We start from the raw sequence: 12575 nt of genomic DNA, 5'->3' as shown, positions 1-12575 counted from the left end.
CGAAATTAAAATAATTACTATAATTATTAAATCATAAGTATATAAAACAAATTGTAGATTTCGATAAAATTAAATAAGACTGTTTAACTATAAAAATATATTGAAATATAATTATTATAATTGATTACAATTTTGATAATTTTATTATAAATTAGTATTTTTGGTCCAAATTTTAATTACATTGTAATATCATTAAAATAATCAATATTTCAAAAAGAAAAAATTAATTTAATTAAAAAAGACGTCATCGCTGGGTCAATGATTGAATATCCTATCACTCCAGTAATAAAATCAGTATGTTTTTACAGCTCATTCCAAATACTGTTGATTCATCTACTCAAATTGTACATTATGCGTCACATTTGTGTATAGCATTTTGATCCATAACAAAAACAATCTTGTTGTTATACTCGCAACTTATTCATAAGTTGAAGAAATCAAATTTCTCTATAACAAAAGGTAATATAGCAACATTTTTTATACTCCTCAATGTATTACATTAATAATTCTATAACTAGTTTTTATTCTCCAAATGATACGTAGTTTTTTATAGACATATAGTAAATTTAAAGACTATACTAATAAATTTAGTCGTTTCAAAATATATTTTGGTTATAAATTTATAATTATGATTTATAATTTATTTATTCTTTCCAACGTAAAATTATTTTCCAAATATTAATTTAGATAAGTAATTTATTTAACTAAAATATCTTCCGAACTTTGATTCATTACAATAAGTACCTATATAATTATATAAAGTCTTATGTAAATATATTGGATATTATATTATATCGTGTAAGACGACCTATCCGTAATATTTAATAAAATAAATCTGTTATAAATTATAATTGTTTAAAAAATATATAATTCATGAACATTTTGTACTTGTTCGGATTTGTACTTTTTTTTAAATTTCTTTTTGATACAGCAGCTTTTCTTTTTGAAATTAAAGTATAGAAAAATTTTAAGAAAATATAAAAAGTTTAGTGGTTTGTGGATTTTAGTTCTTTATAACGACTTATTGTTTCTTGTGTTTGAATAATCTTTTGAAATAAAATAATATATAACATTTTAGCAGAAGTGTAATAACAATTCAGAAGGGAATTAATTTTATTGTAATCTGATTTTATTTGAAATAATGCATTTATAAATATCTAGGTACATTGAATTTATGACATATGTACCTACTTAATTATACCTTGTTAATTTATAATTTGTTTACTACTGCAATATGTATACTATCTATTATATTCAATAGTTTTGCATTACGTTTTTAGAAAACAATTTATATTAGCTAATTGTAATTTCAAAACCAAATCTAGGCTATACACTATATATGATTAATTTTAATATTAATCATATTACTTTTTAACCATTGTATTACGTACTATAAGCAAGAAAACTAAATTGTAAAATAAATATAAGTATAAAAAACTCTAAATGATATTGAAACTTCAAAAAATATTTCAAATATTTCAAAAATCAAACGTTCTGATAGAATTACCTAACATTTGTTTAGTGGTAATATTAATACATGCCTACATAATAATATATTTCAGGTATATATTTTTACTTTTAAGTAATAGGTTTAATTATTCTTATAAGACATATACATAAACTTACAAATAATCGAAATAAAATGATATTGTATGTTTCCTATAATAAAACAACTACTGTTAAATACATTAGTCACTCGATATTTCGAAATTTCTATAGGCGGAACAGTGAAACACATTCTACAATTAGAATTTTTTTTCAGAACCTCTATAATTTGAATTTCCTTAAACGCTATTATATGTATGTTCATATTTATAAAGATTATGTACAATCTATTTGACGTACTCGTAGGTAATGAATGAAACTAATAACGATGGCGATTAAAGTATATTATCGTAGGTACTTTATACCTACCTAATTTAGACTTAAATCGTACCATTTTACTAAAATAAACGTCTGTAATGGGTAAACAGTTGTTGGAATTGGAATAAAACGTAGTCAGTCGGAAAATGGACTCCGTAAAGTATAAGTGTTTGTCGATCGCCGACAAAAAAAGTGATCGTTGCAGTTGAAGCAGGTGAAAATAAAATAAAAATGTTTTGCTCTCTTTAATTTGAATTAATTTCTTTTACCCTGATTATTCGAACACTCGGTAAATCGAATACCTCTATAAATCGAATTTTTAGTTAGGCCCTTTGAATTTTGAATTATCGAGTGACTACAGTACATAATTGTAGGTTTATAAAGTCTTTTTATCAAAGTGTGGTCCTCCATACATATAATATACATCACTGGGCTGTACCCGTTTTCACCCTAAGTGTACCTTCCCTTTACCACCAATACTCATTAAATACCAAATAAGAAATTGACCATGTATATAGTGGCTCACTGTCTTATTATTAGTCCGTTCAAAACATTAAATTAATCAATTTTTAGGCACCTTTACATATAGGCATGTATAAAATAAAAATAAATTTTATTATTTATTTAATAAATAATAAATAAATATTGAAAACAAGCGTAATATACATTTTGATAATATAATTTATAAGTAATTATTCATACTAATTATATATAAGTAAATAAAAATAATCTCACTCTATAATGCGTATACAGGTATTTGGGAAATTCTACGTTCGAATGGAACGAAGGAATTATTATTGTCATCGAAATATTTCCATTAACACCGAGGGGATGAAAATATTAAAACAATAAATTATTAGTAGGTTCTTGCATCTATATAGGTTTCTTAAGAAGTTTACAAATTTCCGAATCGAAGAAAACAAAATCGTTTTGTCGTCAGTAGGTCAGTATTTCCTGTGAAATATATTTTGTATTGTAGAAACTTATTATACAACATAACGTCATACAAAACGCACATAAACACCAATAGGTACCTACTTATATACTATTATATTATTGTTTTGATTATTGTCGTCTGACATCGGCAAGCGTGATGCACGAATCTATTAATGATATTATAATACTTAAATTCGTCTGATGATGTGTGTGCTGCAGTTTTAGTCGTTATGCGCGTGGTTTGAATTATATTGACGAGTTCATTGTGAAAATTATTGTATTCTCGTTCTACCAGCCTGATACAGGCATAGATCTATTACTTTTCGTCATGAAGGGCCACCGTTCGTGACACTTGGGAAACTTCGGTGCTGCTTGGTACCTCAGATCATCACCGCCTTAGACATCGATATAATATTATGTCGCCGGGGACATATCTAAGGTCTAAACACGTTGTTGGCGACTATTTACAGACATCTTCCATACCGTGGTGTGGTAATGCGGAAGCCGGTCATATACGTGCCAACACAATCGGCGTGTACCACGTGAGTTTGAAGCAACAACAACAGCCACCGGTACGTATTGTACTTACGTTTGTAAGTTGTAACGCGCGCCCATCTACGGTATATAGACCACATACATGAGGAGAAAGGAGAAATGAAGTGCTAACAATTTATACGACGTTATATTGGAAGTTAATGTTATTTTAAGATAGGTACCGATTATACCAATCGACCTCTTGTACAATAGGATACGTTTATTTTGTATTTTAGATTCTGAGCGGAGAGGAGCGTGTTGTAGATTTTACTTTAAAATTATGTATAGATATTATAAATAATGTTTGATATTCAACTTTTATGATAGTTTTTGATAGAAACATGTATCTAGTTGGTAGCTTGAGGAAAAAAGTAATTTTTACGCAAGATCGGTTTTCAACAAATTTATTTTATTATTTTGTTGTAATTAATTCAAAAAAGAACAATTTCAGAGATATTTTATAATTTCACAAAATGTTTGTATTAGCATTTTATATGCATGGAATACATCTTAAAATATTTTGGGTCTTTTTATATGCATTTTAAATTTTTAGTTTTTTTTTTTTGCTAAAACTTTATATCAATACAATTGACAACATAAATCTAAATCTAAATAAACTAATAAATCTAAATAAACTTACGTACCTATTTACTCAAAATCGTATGAGCAAAGTTTCTCCGGGCCCTTTTAAAAATGCCCAGTCCTGGTGAGAATTCCTACTTCTACCCCTCTCCACAGACCTGTGTGAGTATAGTGTATCTAATCTAACTTAGCCGTAGAGTAAATATCTATAATTTAAAATATATTGTACCTACATGTAAGTGTAATCTACCAGAGTTTTTAAATTTGATCCTAGCCTCATTGAAAAAAGAAAACGTTAGTTATAGCAAATAATATCTAACACTAGAAGTAAAAATTTATGTAGACGTATTTTTTGATCATTAATATAAACTGTACGTCGCAAACAATATTTCCATCAATTCAATTTGTAACTTTGTTAAGTTAGTTGGCATTTAAATTGAATGTTTTAACACCTTAGTGTTAGACAGCGAGTTGAAAAGTAATTTCAATCAGGTACCTTATTGAGTACCTGATTAACCTACTACCAGTTCTCGAATTTGACACATAATATTAATAATTAGTAAATATCATAACAAAAGCCTCTTTTAAATTACAGCTGTTACATGTAGGTAACATAAAAATATATGTTAAAATTTGAGATTTCATTCATTAGGTTTTTAATTATTTTAATTTTAGTTAGTTTATCAACTTATATAAAATAACGATGTAATTGTTAATTAATCTATCTCGTCGCTTCCCAAACGGCTCCCGTTGAAAAAGATGTTACGAACAGGTCAATTCCCAAACGGCTCCCGCCGAAAAAGGTATTACATACAGGTGAATTTCCAAGATTTCAGGTTGATATTCCGTATACCGGTATACTGTGTACCCTTAAATATACTTTAAATTAATTTTTAAAACGGAATACCGAAAATATCGTACATATTGATAATATCGAAAACACAGAAAACACCCAAACATTGAACATACATATTATTATATCAAATATCTATACCGAAATTAATTATATATACATATGTGTATATTATATGACTCGTATATCATCGATATCTAATCAATAGCAAATGTGTTGATGGCTAATTGGCAATATCGACAATAATAAGTGTTTAAATAGGTTCATTTACCGGAAACTGTAAACATAAAATACAAATAGCCCTACTTTAAATTGGCAATGTGTACACAATACAAAAATATCATAAATAAAAATACTAACATATAAAAATTCAATTACACATTTTAAACATATCATAAACCAAAACATAATATTTTAAATTAGATCATCTCCAAGATTCAACAAATGTTTTATAACAAATTATTTCAAAATAAAATTCTTTATTGGATATCAAAGAAATCGCTAAAATTGTTTGGAATATAATTAGGAAATAGAACTATTTATTATTTATATTTCATAATGTCATTATTGTAAATATAAAACTAGCACTGAATAACCATAACTTCAATAATCATAAATTCATAATAAATAATGGCATTAATAAAACATACAACCAAAAGTATCAATTTACTGTCGTTGGAAAACTTTAAACTATTAATTTGGTTAAAATCTCTTTGACCCTTGACCCATAACTTGTGATAGGTCAGTTGCGGAACTACGATCATTGAGGCCCGTGGATACAATTTTTTTGGAGGCCCTATATCTGTAATTTAAATTTCTAAACATTGGGCTGTTTATTTGTATGCAATAAAAAAAAATATATATATATATATTTATGGTAAATTAATAATTTATTGATATATAATTTTGGAAAGAGTAATAATAATATTTTATTTACAATGAAGATGATTTTTTTCTACTACGATTTTGAGCAAACGTCTTCACCAATAACGATAATAATAATAATATGTAGTGATTCTCGATGGAGGTATAAAAATATTAAATGCGAGTCAAGAAAAATAGTCAAGCCTCCATTAAAAATATGAATAAAATGTATAATATATAATAATAAGTGACAATCGCGTCCACGACAATATAAATATAGGTATAATAATATAACGTAACGATTTCCGAACACTGTATAATAAGATTGTCGATACACGATATGGGATTTCGCGTTCACGATATATTTAATAAAGTAATATGACAACTTACGTGATTGCACTAAACTACTAACTACTTTTTATAAAATTTTAAATTATAAGGTCATTTAATTTTCTTTAAAATTTAAAATATTATGTAGATGAAATATATAAATATGTCCAAAACCATTAGTTTTAATGATTAATATTAAATTTCTAGTATTAACGTAACACCAATGACGACAATGATTATATACGAATCACAATTTAATGTTGCCTCCAATGCAAAATAATTGTAAAACTACTTACCTAAGTAACTTGGAAGTTGTTTCTGACACCAAACACCGTCAAAGGTCAAACACCCAATAACACCAGTACACCAATCTTATATTGAAATCGTTAGAATGAAATGAAAAAAATAATTTCTTTCTTGGGCCGTAGACCGTAGTATATAATCTATTTCTATAATTTAGTATACCAGCTATTATTATAGCCTACACTCCGAGTTAACGTGCATCATCACCGCCACATGCCCGCTTATCGCAATAAGACAATATGACAATATTATTATTCAAATTAATAATTGTACCTACTAAATTCTATGGTGTATGATTAACCATATACACGTTTAGTAATCACTTATCAGTTATCAGTATACTTTGTATTTTTTCAGTATTCAATGATTTTATTTATTTGAACCGAAATTTTTTTTTTAAAGTACATATTTTGCTGCGAGGCGCCGAGGCCCCTTTTACGATGAATACTGTTCACAATCTGAAGATCGAGTTATCGAATTCGTTATGTATGTGTGATACCAGTATGGTAAAAATTCTGAGAAATAGTTTATATTGTATACATATATCACTGTATACTAACTAAAAAAAAAAAATAGTACACACGTGTGTCCAAAATATTTTATCGTAAAGACCAGGATCTAAGACCGAGCCATAAAAGGGGGTTTCCGACTTTTTCAAAGTTTTTAACGAATGTCCTAAAAATAATTTTATTTAATTAAATTACATTATCAAAAAGGTAAAACATACAAGCCACAAGGTATCATTATTCATTAGAGTAATAGAGACCCTGAAAAAGGCTAATATTTTATTTTTACTTGAAAAACTAACAAATGTTATAAATATATAAATAATTAATTTATTGTAACTTGTAGTTTGTAACTATTAAATTTTTTAAAATATAACAATTATAAAAATAAACATAAAAGAAAAATAATAAAATATATAAATTATACACTTAAAATGTTTAACAAATATTAAACAGTTTTTTGTTGTTATCCAATATTTAAGGTACCAACTTATATAATATAAAATCAACATTGCATAAACTCGGAAATGAAAAAATATTGGTACACCATGATAAGATTTTTACATTTTTATTTTATTTATATTTATTCAAATCTAAAATTTAATAGAATATTATATTATCATTTATTTTCAGAAAAACGAACATTGCTCAAGTGCAATGTTTGTCAGCAGACGTTCTAAATTTGGTCATAAATTGAAGAATTTATCATTGAATCAATTTGTATTCTTAATCACCATCGTACGTACATAATATTTTTATTATAATCAAGTAACGATCATTTTGTCTTAAAAAAAAAACTCCCGCCGATAAATAACTATGCAACTAGTGCAACTAATTATGATGTGCTGCATAAGAAGTTGTATTTATATAGGTAGGTTCTTATTGTTATATTAATATAACATTACGTTTCTTAACATACTGATTTTGGACAACGTATCTTATCCATAGTCGTGTCTACAAAATAACAATAATATAATTAATAATAAGTACCTACATGTTACTTATATACTCATATTACTAGGATGGACGATAATATCGTGTTAATAGATTTCCTTTAAATTGCATTAAATTAAAAATTGCAGTTGCAGGTGCACGAGGTTCTCTCCGAGACAGATTTGTTGGGAATCACTACCATAAACAAAATTACGCCCTTAAACAGAACTACGTGCAAGGAACGATGGACGTGTTCGTCGTGTACAGAAGTAACGATGCCGGCGTGCAGGTGGTCCGTCGCCGAGCAGATGTGCGTGGACAATACGAAGGTGGCAGAGCAGAGCTGGATGGTGGTCACCAACGGATCTTCCTGTCCAAAGTTTTCGGTCGAAAATAGCGTCAGCGCTGCAGTGGGTGACAACAAGACGGTGACGGTGACGGTTAAGGTTAATGACGCGGACATGGGAGGTGGTTTGGTCCGTTTGTTGGCCAACAGCAGCGTCGAGTGTCGGCTGGGCAACAATAACTATACGGCCAAGGTGGGCGGCGATCGAATCTTCTGTTCCGGTGTATCGACACGAATACCGCAGTACAATACCAGGTGCCAACAGTTGATACCGCACACTAATTATTTATTGATCGTGTTCGATGACAAGTTATTGCGATTCGACAATGTAAGCGACCACTACGTGACCATGTACCCGTGGGCTACCGATTATTCAAAAATAGACTGTCCTCATTGTCATTGGAACAATGGCACGCACAGGTTTTATTGTAGCTGGTGTTTGGTAAACAACTCCGAATCCAAAGACATTATACCGTACCAGTACTGTGACGTACGGAATATTTCAAATCTCATTCATTTGAGTACCAGCACCATGCGAGACTATGAAATGTGTTCCGGCAAAGGTCCAATCGTATTTAATAATTCTGTAACGCCGAAAATTATACTCCAATCAGACCAGCTTGCCGATTTCGGTAGCCAATCGGGCAACAACAGTTTTCTGGTCGAACCGACGGTGGACGACGGTCAAGTGTTCGGCGGTATAGTGTCTGGTGGCACCAAGTTCCGGGTGAAGGGTCAACATTTTTGTGGCTTGAAAAATGTGACGTGTTGCGTCAGAAATAAAAATTCGTGCAGTGGTTGTGATGTACATAACGACACGCTCATGGTTTGCCGGTCTCCTAAGCTCAATATCGATTCGCTAGTTGCAGCTAACATCGAACCACTCAGATTTTACTTTATCAACTCTACCGGAAAAAACGACAAGTTAAAATTACAGGTTATCGGTTATCATCGTTATCAGGATCCGAGTTTCACGGACTTTGTGTTTGACGGGTGCTGCAACGTTACCGTAAATGGTCTATACCCGAACCCAGGTTTCGCCGCTGAGGACGCTTCCATTGTATTGGTGACTGAAAACTCATTCTCTTGCAGTTGTCAGATCATTTCGATGGACAACACGCAGATCATTTGTAAGGTGTCGCAATCACCCCAGTTAGGCCTACTTCCGAAACAGGTCAATGTCACGATAGGTGACAATAGGATCGCCGTAATGCCATCGAAACAACAATTCAGTCGTTTCAAAAGTTCATTTGCCAGAAATTTATTGCCAGGTGTGGTCACTATAAGCGCTTACGTTGCTTTCATTGCAGTTCTATGTGTTGCGCTCATATTCTTTAAGTCCTCGAAGGACTATGACCTATTGTATTTATATGGTCGCCAGCAGCTCGCAGAAATGCGACCGTTGGACGAACGAAATCCAAACGACTACGATGACAACGACAAACCTGAAAATATGTTGTTGGTACGTGACGATCATCATTAGTTTCATATACCTACGGATATATAGGTGCGACCTTTAATTTATTAACTATAATATTGTATATAATTTTATTATATTCCGTATCTGAGAATTTTTTTATATCTTGTTCTTTGATAAATCTATGTCTATACAAAATTCTGTCATTCACTTTTATGTTGTGAAATAAATAATATATTATTATAACATTAAATATATATATTATTTGTGGTTGAATTTAGTCTACGATTTAAATTTTTTAACTACATTATATAAATATAAGCTATATATCTCTCATGGCATAAAATGTATCTGTTTATAAGTAATCAAACGTGTCCTGACAGAGTGACTGTAGTTCTACGTAGAGTACTAGAGTCTAAACTTTGATTAGCTATTAGAACTAGAAATTTTTACAGCAGCATTATATCAGCGATTAATGATGCACTAAGTAAGGATTTTCCAAAAATGTGTATCTTAAAGACGTACTCACCATTTTAAGATTCACGCGATAAAAAATATTTATGATTGCTATTGGTTACTCCTCGATCAGATGTGGTAAAAACATGAATCAAATTGTCGTGTTTGTAACCTCGAATAGTGAAATTATATCATTATATAACATGGGAGTTTATTAAATACATAGTTCTTATATATTATTTGCTTAATATAGACTCATAACTACTCAACTGATTTTGACGTAAATTTCAGAGATTATTCTTAGATATCAGAAAATCTTAAGTGTGTATAGTTTGAACCACTTTCGGAAAAATTACAAGAAATATAATATCTAAACTGAAGTACACTAAACCGTAGTTACACAGATTACCGATATAACACCTTAATTTATATTATATATTTCATTCTATAGGTAATAAAAAAAAAAATTCAAAAAATATTCATAAATATAAATTAAATTAACAAATATAGATAAATTCATACGGTGTTCTTATAAAAATGTTATGTAAATTGAAATTTGGACGAAATTATAAATTTTAATGAAAAATACGATTTCAATCATTTTTTTGTAACTTAAATAGGTATGTTATTTGTGGAAACTTAACATTTTTAAGACATTAGGATTTATTGTAAGCAATTGCCTATTAATAGTTAATACCATTTAACTTTAAATAATTAAACAAATTATTATAATAATTTAGTAATATATTTAATACATTTACATGATAATAAAAACAGGCCATCTCCGTTAGAGCCGTTTTTCGTATGTGATGATTTATCATTGATTTTAAATTTAAAACATCTATAACGGTGACTTACTAAATTATTACATACACTCGAAAATTACAGTACAGCAGTACCTACGGCTTCGTATTTTTAAAACATTTTTGAATACTTCAATATTGATTGAAAAAAAGGTAAGACGGTTTCGCGGTTTACATTTATATATGAAACACTAGCAAGTAGCAGGTGTAATGATTATAATGTTATGAATCTGTATTATTATTATCATTTTAATTTTATAAAAATAGTATTATACTTGGAACGTATGCTAATCATGAACGAACAATAAGCACGTTCAATAACATATCCTTCACATATTATATTTTATTTTCGTAATTTTTGTCATAAAAAAATTAATATTATTGAATAGTGTTTTGGAAATCAGTCTAACCACTTTTTACCCATAATATCTACTATTTTGTTAAGTTATTGTAAAGAAATTTTCTACATTTCTTTAAGAATTTAATTTCTGCACAATTAAATTAAAAAACGCTTTAACATGATCACCAAATCGGCAGCTCTTTAGATGTCTGAAAAAACTCATGTAATAATAATAATATCCATCATAGATTTAGTTTTTTTAATATTTTGACTCCAAAAACAGTTATTATTTATTGGAATTTTTTATTTTTCATTAGTTTTTTTACATACAATAACATCACTAGAAATTTGTTCCTAGCGGTAAACATGTTCAATTTTAAATGTCTTAGTTCTTCAGTTTTTATTGGCTGGCGAAACGTTGTATTAAAAATTAAAATAAGATTTGTAGTAAAAATGTGTGTGTTTCGATATATCCATTCGTATAATCAAATAACACGTGTGACACAACTGAACAGCTTAGCTAGATATATTATTGTAATGAATGCATTTACGTAGGTATCATATAATGTAATGATGGCTATTACTTTTTAATACGAAGAATAAGGATAGATACTCACACATTATAATCAAGAATTTCTATTATATGTATTATGAAAAAATGGTTAAAGTCTTATTATACTAAATAATTAATTTACAAATATTTATTTGTATCAATTATGTATAGTATATATCCATTCAATAGTTCAATACTTAAATTACCAAGTACACAATCTGATGATTATATTCATTTTAATTGTAATTGTTTACTAATTTTATTGTTAAAAAATCCAAGATATTTGTAATATCTATATTATTTGAAAGATACAATATATTGATAAGATTAATATAATTTATTGAGCGTTACCCGATTGTGCCTATAAGTAACCTTTTAACTTTTTTCATGTACCAATTGCGACCTGTACATAGTAGTTAGGAAATACTTTTTTCAGTGTTTACCTATAAGGCTATAAAAATTTAATGAAAATATCTCGATTGCGTATGATACCATGATAACACACAAATATACACATTAATACATTATATATATAATATGTATATAAAAAAGCGGGTAAGTGGATGTCGCTCTGCTATACATTAGGTGGTGGGGTGGACCTCTGACTAGGGTAGTTTAGATTTGAATGCAATGATAGGTATCATTGTATACGAAAAACGATTCTGAACGGTATGATTTGTCAGTCTAGGATATATTTTATTTAAATATTGTCATATATTCTATTATGAAACGAATATATTATTTTTCAAATAGGACGCATTTTGAATAAAGCATGGTTAATCAATTTTTCCAAAAACATTGCATGTAGTTATCATAACTCATAATACCTTACATTATCATAGATAAAATACATATACCTGATTTCATGAAAATTTAAAACTCAAACGCTCAAAACATTTTTCCAATAATGACGCTTCAAATTTTCTTTATAGCTACTCGAAGGAAAATTTATGGAA

The 12575-nt window shown here is 28.7% G+C and overlaps 1 protein-coding gene across 4 annotated transcripts; it reads left to right on the top strand.

The window, feature by feature from the left end:
• The first annotated feature begins 285 nt into the window (after positions 1-285).
• On the top strand, positions 286-9743 carry LOC107164707 (uncharacterized). 4 transcript variants are annotated; one of them, XM_015512623.2, is made up of 4 exons: positions 286-459; positions 3019-3371; positions 7405-7509; positions 7860-9743. In XM_015512623.2, exons 2-4 carry the CDS (start codon positions 3216-3218, stop codon positions 9531-9533), a joined length of 1935 nt encoding a protein of 644 aa, XP_015368109.2. In that variant the 5' UTR covers positions 286-459; positions 3019-3215; the 3' UTR covers positions 9534-9743. The 4 variants fall into 4 exon arrangements, with proteins under 4 accessions (XP_015368109.2, XP_015368108.2, XP_089076690.1 ...); XM_015512622.2 differs by having other exon boundaries at positions 287-459; positions 7854-9743; XM_089220564.1 differs by lacking the exon at positions 3019-3371 and having other exon boundaries at positions 287-459.
• The last annotated feature ends 2832 nt before the right edge of the window (positions 9744-12575 follow it).

Source organism: Diuraphis noxia, unplaced genomic scaffold (assembly GCF_037042655.1).
Source record: "Diuraphis noxia isolate RWA-SAM2 unplaced genomic scaffold, SU_Dnox_SAM2 contig0002, whole genome shotgun sequence".
In the NCBI taxonomy this organism is placed as follows: Eukaryota; Metazoa; Arthropoda; class Insecta; order Hemiptera; family Aphididae; genus Diuraphis; species Diuraphis noxia.
The sequence above is the reverse complement of the archived record's forward strand: the minus strand, read 5'-3'. Positions and strand labels throughout refer to the sequence as shown.

Coding starts and splice junctions, on each gene's coding strand:
- LOC107164707 (XM_015512622.2), top strand. CDS start 3,216: ATGTCGCCGGGGACATATCTAAGGTCTAAACACGTTGTTGGCGACTAT. Junction 3,372..7,404: donor AGCAACAACAACAGCCACCG/GTACGTATTGTA, acceptor ATTTATTTTCAG/AAAAACGAACATTGCTCAAG. Junction 7,510..7,853: donor TTGTATTCTTAATCACCATC/GTACGTACATAA, acceptor TAAAAATTGCAG/TTGCAGGTGCACGAGGTTCT.